Consider the following 13,263-nt stretch of genomic DNA (forward strand, 5'->3'; position numbering starts at 1 on the left):
CTACACAGTACTGGCTAACTTTCAGAAACTGACTAACCAACAAAGATTCAGCAGCATCTGCTTACCCTGAAAAGAGGCCTTATAAAGCAGGTGCTGTCCATGCCCCACTCAGACCTCACAGACTGTGAGCACAAAAACCAGCACCGGATCCCCTGCCATGCACAGAGCCTATAACCACTGCACAGCAAAAGACCCGAACCGGAGTATCAGCTGCGCTCAGGTTACTCCGCTAGCACTTGTCTCACGGTTGCCATGACGACGGGGCAGCACAGGGCAGGAGACCCTAACAAGGAAGAAGGGATTTAGGTGTCAGTGGACGGCTTACACTCTTAACCAAAGTTTCACAACTTGACACTAACTTCTGATGAATGCGCAGCAGGTGACGTATAAGGGAGGATGTTAGTAGGTGGTTAACATCCTTACCCCTACTTATTACGGATTGACAGAGGCAAGAGATGGCTTGACACCTGTTTTCCGGATTTGTGTAGAAATAATTCCACACCGAAGAGGTGGCTTTTTTGGTAGTTTGCCCAGGCATCACAATGGGCTTCTTCATCCCACGGACAACAGGTGTCTCCCCCGGTGCCTGACTTAAACAAACCAAATCACCATCAGAATCTTAATCGTCAACTTCCTCCTCAGCGCCAGCAACACACATATCCTCATCCTGGTGTAATTCAACAGTGACATCTTCAATTTGAATATCAGGTACTGGACTGTGGGTGCTCCTTCCAGCACTTGCAGGGGGCGTGCAAATGGTGGAAGGAGCCACCTCTTCCCATCCAGTGTTGGGAAGGTCAGACATCGCAACTGCCGACACACTTGGACTCTCCTTGGGGATTTGTGATACCATCTCAAAACGCACAGTTCTTTTCTGTGCTCTTTCCAGCTTAACTCTAAATTTTTCTAGCGGGAGGATGAGGGCTTCCATCGTCATGTGAAGCTGAACCACTAGCCATGAACATAGGCCAGAGCCTTAGCCGTTCCTTGCCACTCCGTGTCGTAAATGGAATATTGGCAAGTTTACGTTTCTCCTCAGACGATTACATTTTTTTTTTGTTTATTTTTATTGAACTTTGGCTTTTTGGATTTTACATGCCCTCTACTATCACATTGGGCATCGGACTTGGCAGACAACGTTGATGGCATTTAATTGTCTATGTCATGGCTAGTGGCAGCAGCTTCAGCACTAGGAGGAAGTTGTTCTTTTTGATCTTTCACTATTTTATCCTCTAAATTTTTGTTCTCCATTATTTTTTGGGAGTTATGAGACAATATGCGGCATAGGAATGACGGGAATAACTGATGAACAGGACACTACCTCTGGTCTGATGCAGCACAACACAATAACACTGTAAGGGACTTGTGGTTGTTGTTATTATTATTATATGGCAGCAGTGTACATATAGCAGCAGCGTACATCGTCACTGGAATGACTAATGAACAGGACACTACCACTGGTCTGATGCAGCACAACACAACAAAACTTTATAGAGCTACACTGGAGTTATGGAAGCAGAGAACACCAACACTGTGACTGGCTGGGCTGATGCAGCACAATACACTGACTACACTGGACTGGACTGAGCAGCACAACACAGCACAAGACTCGCCACCCCACTTTATATATATAAATAAATAAATAAATAAATAGCTGATTTTAGGATTATCTGGCTATTTTCTCTTCGCCGTAAGGACATAACCATGATAGGGCTAATAATGGTCCTTTCGGATAAGAACGTGACCATAATGTCCTTATGGCGAAGAGAAAATAGCTGATTTTAGGATTATCTGGCTATTTTCTCTTCGCCGTAAGGACATAACCATGATAGGGCTAATAATGGTCCTTTCGGATAAGAACGTGACCATAATGTCCTTATGGCGAAGAGAAAATAGCTGATTTTAGGATTATCTGGCTATTTTCTCTTCGCCGTAAGGACATAACCATGATAGGGCTAATAATGGTCCTTTCGGATAAGAACGTGACCATAATGTCCTTATGGCGAAGAGAAAATAGCTGATTTTAGCATATTCTGGCTATTTTCTCTTCGCCGTAAGGACATAACCATGATAGGGCTAATAATGGTCCTTTCGGATAAGAACGTGACCATAATGTCCTTATGGCGAAGAGAAAATAGCTGATTTTAGGATTATCTGGCTATTTTCTCTTCGCCGTAAGGACATAACCATGATAGGGCTAATAAGGTCCTTTCGGATAAGAACGTGACCATAATGTCCTTATGGCGAAGAGAAAATAGCTGATTTTAGGATTATCTGGCTTTTTTCTCTTCGCCGTAAGGACATAACCATGAGAGGGCTAATAAGGTCCTTTCGGATAAGAACGTGACCATAATGTCCTTATGGCGAAGAGAAAATAGCTGATTTTAGGATTATCTGGCTATTTTCTCTTCGCCGTAAGGACAAAACCATGATAGGGCTAATAAGGTCCTTTTGGATAAGAAAGTGACCATAATGTCCTTATGGCGAAGAGAAAATAGCTGATTTTAGGATTATCTGGCTATTTTCTCCTCGCCGTAAGGACATAACCATGAGAGGGCTAATAAGGTCCTTTCGGATAAGAACGTGACCATAATGTCCTTATGGCGAAGAGAATATAGCTGATTTTAGCATATTCTGGCTATTTTCTCTTCGCCGTAAGGACATAACCATGAGAGGGATAATAAGGTCCTTTCGGATAAGAACGTGACCATAATGTCCTTATGGCGAAGAGAAAATAGCTGATTTTAGGATTATCTGGCTATTTTCACTTCGCCGTAAGGACATAACCATGAGAGGGATAATAAGGTCCTTTCGGATAAGAACGTGACCATAATGTCCTTATGGCGAAGAGAAAATAGCTGATTTTAGCATATTCTGGCTATTTTCTCTTCGCCGTAAGGACATAACCATGATAGGGCTAATAATGGTCCTTTCAGATAAGAACGTGACCATAATGTCCTTATGGCGAAGAGAAAATAGCTGATTTTAGCATATTCTGGCTATTTTCTCTTCGCCGTAAGGACATAACCATGATAGGGCTAATAATGGTCCTTTCGGATAAGAACGTGACCATAATGTCCTTATGGCGAAGAGGAAATAGCTGATTTTAGGATTATCTGGCTATTTTCTCTTCGCCGTAAGGACATAACCTTGATAGGGCTAATAATGGTCCTTTCGGATAAGAACGTGACCATAATGTCCTTATGGCGAAGAGAAAATAGCTGATTTTAGGATTATCTGGCTATTTTCTCTTCGCCGTAAGGACATAACCATGATAGGGCTAATAATGGTCCTTTCGGATAAGAACGTGACCATAATGTCCTTATGGCGAAGAGAAAATAGCTGATTTTAGCATATTCTGGCTATTTTCTCTTCGCCGTAAGGACATAACCATGATAGGGCTAATAATGGTCCTTTCGGATAAGAACGTGACCATAATGTCCTTATGGCGAAGAGAAAATAGCTGATTTTAGGATTATCTGGCTATTTTCTCTTCGCCGTAAGGACATAACCATGATAGGGCTAATAAGGTCCTTTCGGATAAGAACGTGACCATAATGTCCTTATGGCGAAGAGAAAATAGCTGATTTTAGGATTATCTGGCTTTTTTCTCTTCGCCGTAAGGACATAACCATGAGAGGGCTAATAAGGTCCTTTCGGATAAGAACGTGACCATAATGTCCTTATGGCGAAGAGAAAATAGCTGATTTTAGGATTATCTGGCTATTTTCTCTTCGCCGTAAGGACAAAACCATGATAGGGCTAATAAGGTCCTTTTGGATAAGAAAGTGACCATAATGTCCTTATGGCGAAGAGAAAATAGCTGATTTTAGGATTATCTGGCTATTTTCTCCTCGCCGTAAGGACATAACCATGAGAGGGCTAATAATGGTCCTTTCGGATAAGAACGTGACCATAATGTCCTTATGGCGAAGAGAAAATAGCTGATTTTAGGATTATCTGGCTATTTTCTCTTCGCCGTAAGGACATAACCATGTTAGGGCTAATAAGGTCCTTTCGGATAAGAACGTGACCATAATGTCCTTATGGCGAAGAGAAAATAGCTGATTTTAGGATTATCTGGCTTTTTTCTCTTCGCCGTAAGGACATAACCATGAGAGGGCTATTAAGGTCCTTTCGGATAAGAACGTGACCATAATGTCCTTATGGCGAAGAGAAAATAGCTGATTTTAGGATTATCTGGCTATTTTCTCTTCGCCGTAAGGACAAAACCATGATAGGGCTAATAAGGTCCTTTTGGATAAGAAAGTGACCATAATGTCCTTATGGCGAAGAGAAAATAGCTGATTTTAGGATTATCTGGCTATTTTCTCCTCGCCGTAAGGACATAACCATGAGAGGGCTAATAAGGTCCTTTCGGATAAGAACGTGACCATAATGTCCTTATGGCGAAGAGAAAATAGCTGATTTTAGCATATTCTGGCTATTTTCTCTTCGCCGTAAGGACAAAACCATGATAGGGCTAATAAGGTCCTTTTGGATAAGAAAGTGACCATAATGTCCTTATGGCGAAGAGAAAATAGCTGATTTTAGGATTATCGGGCTATTTTCTCCTCGCCGTAAGGACATAACCATGAGAGGGCTAATAAGGTCCTTTCGGATAAGAACGTGACCATAATGTCCTTATGGCGAAGAGAATATAGCTGATTTTAGCATATTCTGGCTATTTTCTCTTCGCCGTAAGGACATAACCATGAGAGGGATAATAAGGTCCTTTCGGATAAGAACGTGACCATAATGTCCTTATGGCGAAGAGAAAATAGCTGATTTTAGGATTATCTGGCTATTTTCTCTTCGCCGTAAGGACATAACCATGAGAGGGATAATAAGGTCCTTTCGGATAAGAACGTGACCATAATGTCCTTATGGCGAAGAGAAAATAGCTGATTTTAGCATATTCTGGCTATTTTCTCTTCGCCGTAAGGACATAACCATGATAGGGCTAATAATGGTCCTTTCAGATAAGAACGTGACCATAATGTCCTTATGGCGAAGAGAAAATAGCTGATTTTAGCATATTCTGGCTATTTTCTCTTCGCCGTAAGGACATAACCATGATAGGGCTAATAATGGTCCTTTCGGATAAGAACGTGACCATAATGTCCTTATGGCGAAGAGAAAATAGCTGATTTTAGGATTATCTGGCTATTTTCTCCTCGCCGTAAGGACATAACCATGAGAGGGCTAATAAGGTCCTTTCGGATAAGAACGTGACCATAATGTCCTTATGGCGAAGAGAAAATAGCTGATTTTAGCATATTCTGGCTATTTTCTCTTCGCCGTAAGGACAAAACCATGATAGGGCTAATAAGGTCCTTTTGGATAAGAAAGTGACCATAATGTCCTTATGGCGAAGAGAAAATAGCTGATTTTAGGATTATCGGGCTATTTTCTCCTCGCCGTAAGGACATAACCATGAGAGGGCTAATAAGGTCCTTTCGGATAAGAACGTGACCATAATGTCCTTATGGCGAAGAGAATATAGCTGATTTTAGCATATTCTGGCTATTTTCTCTTCGCCGTAAGGACATAACCATGAGAGGGATAATAAGGTCCTTTCGGATAAGAACGTGACCATAATGTCCTTATGGCGAAGAGAAAATAGCTGATTTTAGGATTATCTGGCTATTTTCTCTTCGCCGTAAGGACATAACCATGAGAGGGATAATAAGGTCCTTTCGGATAAGAACGTGACCATAATGTCCTTATGGCGAAGAGAAAATAGCTGATTTTAGCATATTCTGGCTATTTTCTCTTCGCCGTAAGGACATAACCATGATAGGGCTAATAATGGTCCTTTCAGATAAGAACGTGACCATAATGTCCTTATGGCGAAGAGAAAATAGCTGATTTTAGCATATTCTGGCTATTTTCTCTTCGCCGTAAGGACATAACCATGATAGGGCTAATAATGGTCCTTTCGGATAAGAACGTGACCATAATGTCCTTATGGCGAAGAGGAAATAGCTGATTTTAGGATTATCTGGCTATTTTCTCTTCGCCGTAAGGACATAACCATGATAGGGCTAATAATGGTCCTTTCGGATAAGAAAGTGACCATAATGTCCTTATGGCGAAGAGAAAATAGCTGATTTTAGGATTATCTGGCTATTTTCTCTTCGCCGTAAGGACATAACCATGATAGGGCTAATAATGGTCCTTTCGGATAAGAACGTGACCATAATGTCCTTATGGCGAAGAGAAAATAGCTGATTTTAGGATTATCTGGCTATTTTCTCTTCGCCGTAAGGACATAACCATGATAGGGCTAATAATGGTCCTTTCGGATAAGAACGTGACCATAATGTCCTTATGGCGAAGAGAAAATAGCTGATTTTAGCATATTCTGGCTATTTTCTCTTCGCCGTAAGGACATAACCATGAGAGGGCTAATAAGGTCCTTTCTGATAAGAACGTGACCATAATGTCCTTATGGCGAAGAGAAAATAGCTGATTTTAGGATTATCTGGCTATTTTCTCTTCGCCGTAAGGACATAACAATGATAGGGCTAATAATGGTCCTTTCGGATAAGAACGTGACCATAATGTCCTTATGGCGAAGATAAAATAGCTGATTTTAGCATATTATGGCTATTTTCTCTTCGCCGTAAGTACATAACCATGATAGGGCTAATAATGGTCCTTTCGGATAAGAACGTGACCATAATGTCCTTATGGCGAAGAGAAAATAGCTGATTTTAGGATTATCTGGCTATTTTCTCTTCGCCGTAAGGACATAACCATGATAGGGCTAATAATGGTCCTTTCGGATAAGAACGTGACCATAATGTCCTTATGGCGAAGAGAAAATAGCTGATTTTAGCATATTCTGGCTATTTTCTCTTCGCCGTAAGGACATAACCATGATAGGGCTAATAATGGTCCTTTCAGATAAGAACGTGACCATAATGTCCTTATGGCGAAGAGAAAATAGCTAATTTTAGGATTATCTGGCTATTTTCTCTTCGCCGTAAGGACATAACCATGAGAGGGCTAATAAGGTCCTTTCGGATAAGAACGTGACCATAATGTCCTTATGGCGAAGAGAAAATAGCTGATTTTAGCATATTCTGGCTATTTTCTCTTCGCCGTAAGGACAAAACCATGATAGGGCTAATAAGGTCCTTTCGGATAAGAACGTGACCATAATGTCCTTATGGCGAAGAGAAAATAGCTGATTTTAGGATTATCTGGCTATTTTCTCTTCGCCGTAAGGACAAAACCATGATAGGGCTAATAAGGTCCTTTTGGATAAGAAAGTGACCATAATGTCCTTATGGCGAAGAGAAAATAGCTGATTTTAGGATTATCTGGCTATTTTCTCCTCGCCGTAAGGACATAACCATGAGAGGGCTAATAAGGTCCTTTCGGATAAGAACGTGACCATAATGTCCTTATGGCGAAGAGAAAATAGCTGATTTTAGGATTATCTGGCTATTTTCTCTTCGCCGTAAGGACATAACCATGATAGGGCTAATAATGTCCTTTACATGAAGAGAAAATAGCCAAGTGTTGGTAGAAGTGGTTGATTTACTTTCATGTGCAGGACCTGACCACTAGGTGGCAAAAAGGTCCTTATGGCGAAGGTAAAGTATACTGCTCTGCATAGATTGAGATAATTTCTCTTCATCAGAAGGACCACGTCCTTACGGCGAAGAGAAAATATACTCAACCATTGCAGCAGTAGGTGAAAGCTTTAAGGGGGTTGGGCCAGCACGGGAACAGAGCAAACACTGGTCCAATCACCAGCAAGGACGTTCTACATCTGACACAGTACTAATCCCACCCCTACTGCTGCTGCTGCTGGTCAGAAAGGAAATGCACTGTCAGGCAGGAGTGTGTGACATTATAGTTGTGGATTAGCCTTTAAACTTCACTGTTCCTATCGCTGCACTACAATGCATGCTGGTTATCTGAAGCAGTGGTCTGGTCTAGTGGTCTGGATTGTCTGTAAAGGAAGGTGGGAGTGTTCATTCATAAAGGTCAGCTGTCTTTTCAAGTGCCTCCCAGACAAGGGGTGTGAACAGACTGCTATCTCTAACCCGGAATTGTCGAAAAGGTGCATTAGACCTCCTGCACTGCTGCTAACCGAGGGATTAATGTGGATTTTGCATCGACTCCATTCATATATTGCCTGGGTAAAAATAGCTGCTTTCATTTTGTTTGACAGCAATTAAATAAGAGAATTGATTTGGACTGAATGCATTACACAGAACTAGCAGCATTTACAGCCCACCATTAAATACCATGTCTTACACAGCGCATCCTCATATAATGGCTGGCAGCCATAAAGAGAACGACGAATTGGGTATTCCTCGCAACTTAAGTTACATTAATAACCTTTACCAGACTGTACAATTGGATGAAGGATTTGGAGGCCAAGGGTTAATTAAAGACCTGCACAGAACGAGCCAGCCTCTTCGGACACAGAATGCCATGTGCAACAGCTGTGACCCAGAACTGCGCCCTATTATGCGCCGCAGAACCAAATCTCTGCCTAGCTCTCCAGAGAGGAAAACTGCTACCAAATGCCAGCCCCAGTGCCATAAAGTTAGATTTGCAGATTCACTTGGTTTGGATTTGGCTGAAGTAAAGGTTTTCAACTCTAGTGACAACCCATCCATCCCTCTTCATGTTCTCTCCCGGCTCTCTATCAATTCAGACTTGTGCTGTAGCCAAGACCTGGAAGTTTCCATCCAATATTTGGAGGCAGACTTCAAGCAGCCTGCAGACTGCGATGACTTTTTGGACCGTCTACAGCAACACTGTGTTTGCTTGGAGCAAGTCACAACTTCGGAGGAGCTGGGGATTTCTGGCACCATTCGTGTGCTGAATTTGGCCTTTGAGAAATCTGTTTCAGTTAGGTATTCATTCACAGACTGGAAAACCCATTACGAGGTGAGCACAGTTTGGCAAAACACTGAAGACACCAGTGTTCTTAAATCGGATATATTTGCCTTTGCTATTCCGTTACCGCCCTTTCTCCAACAAATCTGTCCCATGGTACAGTTTGCCATAAGGTACCAGGTAGCGGGTAAAGATTACTGGGATAATAATCATGGGAGAAACTATACATTCATATCAAGGAGATATGCACTGAAAATGCCAAAAGACAGCGAACACAGTTGGATCCACTTTATATAAACTATTTATAGTCTGTAAGTTTCAAGATTCTATAATTTTATTGGAGAAAATCAAAACTATTTTCAGGTTTGTACACTGTTGCCATATGAGAACCACTATATGAATCAAACACAATCAAATCTCATAGCAGTGGAGTAAATGAATGTTTGTCATATTTGTTATGGTTCTACACGAGTGCCATAGAAAACATTTTCAGTAAATGGCTGTGATAAAATGGCTTTGTTTAGTTGCATATCAGACCCACAAGAGAAGCTGAATGCTAAGTATTTTAATTAAATACTCAATGTATGCTTAACAGTAGTGACATTAAAAAAAAAAAAAAACTTTACTAAACCAAAAGGTTCAGTGGATGTACTATGTAAAATAGGCCTCATCCAAAGGTAAACTGTAGCTGACTACATGATGCAAGTGTTACAGATCAAGTAATAAAATGGACCAGTCTCATGCCCTTGACCTATGATAGCTTTCATAAGGTCATTACATTATCACTGTACTATACAGTATGTTCTCACTGTTAGATGTAAAGTGTTAAATCACACAGCAGATGGTGTAATCACATTAAACTATGCACAGTATAAAACATTATATAGTAAGTCTAATCTGTATCTATTTTCAGTAATATTTTAGTACTTTTATCATATGGCATAATGACAAATTTTGTGTTATAACATTGCAATGAAATATAAATATTACAGTATGCACTTGTCTTGCACCAAAGAGCATTGTTAATGTGACAACAGAAAATACTTTGCATCTTATGACACATGTAGTACAACAACAACAACAACAACAACAAAAACAAATAAATCACCTGCTACCCAAGTATTGTTCCTATTATTACCAAAACAATGCTGGTATTTTCCAGCTCATTGTGCTCAGCTTAAATGGACTGAAAGACTGGGGTTCCAGGGTTTCTGGAGTCCTGACTAATGTTTATCCAACTGACCTACTTTCTCCCCACTTTCAGGGGAACTTTTTTAAAGGGTCCTTAATGCATATTTGGTGCAAGAATACAAGAGTGCAACTTACTATTGTGCATTTGCAAATAATTCTGCATTTCATTTTATTACTATAACATAATTTTAAGACAGTTTGATTTTGTACCTCTCTAATATCAGATGAAGCACATACCATGCTACCTACAGTAACTGCCAATAACTGCACCACAAGTGTTCAGAATTGCCTTAAGAAAATAGATATGTCAGTGGGTTACTGGGACTTCACAGCTTTCCAAACAAGAAAACTGCTGTGTTCTAGAAGTATTACACTGGTTGTGAAACAGCTTTAGGGAATTCCAGCTGTGAAATTGATACATGCACAACCTTCACAGTTAAGATCTTATATATGACAGGAAAACAGTCTTTCACAATCAACATATGACATCACTGCAGGAATATTAGCTTCTCTTAGTACACAACTCCTGTTGGGTTAGGAAACTGGGCTTTTCTAAAAGACCTGTAAAGTTTATAGATTTAAAAAATAAAATAATTAAATTAATAAAAAAATAAATCTAATTTCTGCAGTATTTTCAGGTGATTGAGAATCCCGCAGAAAATGGTCTTCAATAAATTGCTTTCAAATATTTTCATTGGCATATTCACTTGTATAATATTGAACAGAATGCACTATTCATTCAGTGTTGAATTTAATATTAGAAAAAATCTCCCTGCATGTGCTGATGGTGTTATACAAATATAAGCTGCAGCTATGAGTTGCGTCATACACGTGGGAGGAACCTGGAGTACAGGAGGAAACCCATGCAAGAACGGGGAGAATATCCAAACTTCATGGTATCCGGGTGCTAGGTCAACAGGCATTAGGTTGACATGGACAAAAGGTCAATGTCAATGGTCAACACAGTAAGCGGTTGCCATGACTTTTTTGACCTTTTACATACAGTACTTTACAATCCACTATGATTGGGAATAGTAACCTTGCTCGTAGCATGGCGAGCGAAGTAATCTTGCCCGAAGCACTAATTGGGGTCACTTTACAGAGTAAACGACACCATTTTTTTTTAATTAACTCATGTTGACCTTTTTTTTGGGTGTCGACCATGGTCCTGTCGACCTAGACACCGTCAACCTTTTCCTGGTCAGCTTAGACAGCCATAGCCAAACTTCACAGTTATAGCCTTGGTGGCAATGAAACCTATGACCTCAGTGCTGTGAGGCAGTAATGCTAACCACTACACCAGAGGTTCTCAAACTCGGTCCTCGGGGGCACACACAGTGCATGTTTTGCAGGTCTCCTCACAGAATCGCAAGTGAAATAATTAGCTCCATCTGTGGACCTTTTAAAATGTGTCAGTGAGTAATTAATACACCTGTGCACCTGCTGGGTTACCTGCAAAACATGCACTGTGTGGGCTCCCGAGGACCGAGTTTGAGAACCTCTGCACTACACCATTGAACTGCCAGTACAGTTCCTAGTTTGGTAGGGCAGTGCAAAAATAAGATTTCAATGTAAAGAGCAAGATTGCTGGAATGAGGTAAAGGAATAGAAATGGAATTCATGCTCATTCACACTGCAAAAGTACTCTAACCCTGAGCCTGATAAATTGTGTCACACACATCCTTCACTTCCATTTATTTGTACTCTTCAGCTGTACTACCGCACACTGGGGATGATGCAAAGTTGGAAGTTAATTGTGCACATTTCTCAAAAGAAACATGCATGGACAAATGCATATTTTCACCCATATGGAGTAACATAGTAACATAGTAACTAAGGTTGAAAAAAGACAATTGTCCATCGAGTTCAACCTATTTGTGGTCTCCTATGTAGTCTTATTATAGGACTAGTTATTTTTATGTTAGGACTAGTTAAATTAACTATAATGCGTGCCTACGCACCATAACCCTGAATATCTTTATCCAATAGGAATTTAACCCATTCTTAAAGGTGTTGACTGAGTCCGCCGTTGCTACTCTCTCAGGCACGGAATTCCAAACACGTATTGTCCTTACTGTGAAAAAACCTTTTCGCCTCAATGTGCGGAAACTCCTCTCCTCTTACCTAATCGAGTGACCACGTGTTCTCTGTGCTGATCTTATAGAAAACAGGTCCCTCCCAAGCTCTGTGTATTAACCCCTTATATATTTGTAGATGTTGATCATGTCCCCTCTTAGTCTCCTTTTTTCCAATGTAAACATGCCTAGCCTTGCAAGCCTTTCCTCGTATTTAAGCGTCTCCATGCCCTTGATTAGTTTGGTCGCCCGCCTCTGAACCTTTTCTAGCTCCAGGATATCCGTTTTGTAATATGGTGCCCAAAATTGCACACAGTATTCAAGATGTGGCCTCACTAGTGTTGTACTCCTAACACATCTACTACTACTATTCATCATCATCATTTGCACCTGCCTCCCAAAGTAACTTTACTTATGTCCAGGTCTGCATACAACCTTGCCTTCGTAAAAATGTTCTGCCTCTTTGGTCATAAGGGTTGTTATGTCCAAACGGCATACACTCTGGTAGCTGCTTTGTGTGTACTCCTTTTTCTGAGTATGCTCATTGTAAATTGACTCTATGTAAACAGGGGTATGATCAGCTCTACACCAGTCCCACTGTACCCAATGAAGAACTCAGCTTTAAAGAAAACAAAAGCACCAAAATAATAAAGATTTCACTTCTCTATCATAACTAGTTTACCAGAAATGTTAATATACAGTATTATTGTCAGATATTTATATAGCGCACACATATTCCGCAGTACTTTACAGAGAACATTTTGGCCATTCACATCAGTCTCTGCCCCAGTAGAGCTTACAATCTATATTTCCTACCACATGAGCACATACATTCAGGCTAGGGTTCATTTGTATTAGTAGACAATTAACCAACCAGTATATTTTTGGATTGTGGGAAGAAACCGGAACACCTGGAGGAAACCTACCCAAGCACGGGGAAAATAACGAGATTTATGGTAAGAACTTACCGTTGTTAAATCTCTTTCTGCGAGGTACACTGGGTTCCACAGGGAATAACATTGGGGGGTAGAGCAGGATCTTGATCCGAGGCACCAACAGGCTAAAAGCTTTGACTGTTCCCAGAATGCATAGCGTCGCCTCCTCTATAACCCCACCTCCGTGCACAAGA

At 40.7% G+C, this 13,263-nt stretch overlaps 2 protein-coding genes across 9 annotated transcripts in view; one reads left to right on the forward strand and one right to left on the reverse strand.

The window, feature by feature from the left end:
- LOC135055371 (protein FAM217B-like) overlaps positions 1-13,263 on the reverse strand; it is a 180,755-nt gene that overhangs the window by 59,831 nt on the left and 107,661 nt on the right. The window lies entirely within an intron of this gene.
- Positions 7,800-9,987, forward strand: PPP1R3D (protein phosphatase 1 regulatory subunit 3D). The gene has a single exon (XM_063959337.1). The coding sequence runs from the start codon at positions 8,269-8,271 to the stop codon at positions 9,163-9,165; it is 897 nt and encodes a 298-aa protein (XP_063815407.1). The 5' UTR covers positions 7,800-8,268; the 3' UTR covers positions 9,166-9,987.

The sequence above is a fragment of the Pseudophryne corroboree genome, chromosome 3 (assembly GCF_028390025.1).
Source record: "Pseudophryne corroboree isolate aPseCor3 chromosome 3, aPseCor3.hap2, whole genome shotgun sequence".
In the NCBI taxonomy this organism is placed as follows: domain Eukaryota; kingdom Metazoa; phylum Chordata; class Amphibia; order Anura; family Myobatrachidae; genus Pseudophryne; species Pseudophryne corroboree.

Coding starts and splice junctions, on each gene's coding strand:
- PPP1R3D (XM_063959337.1), top strand. CDS start 8,269: ATGTCTTACACAGCGCATCCTCATATAATGGCTGGCAGCCATAAAGAG.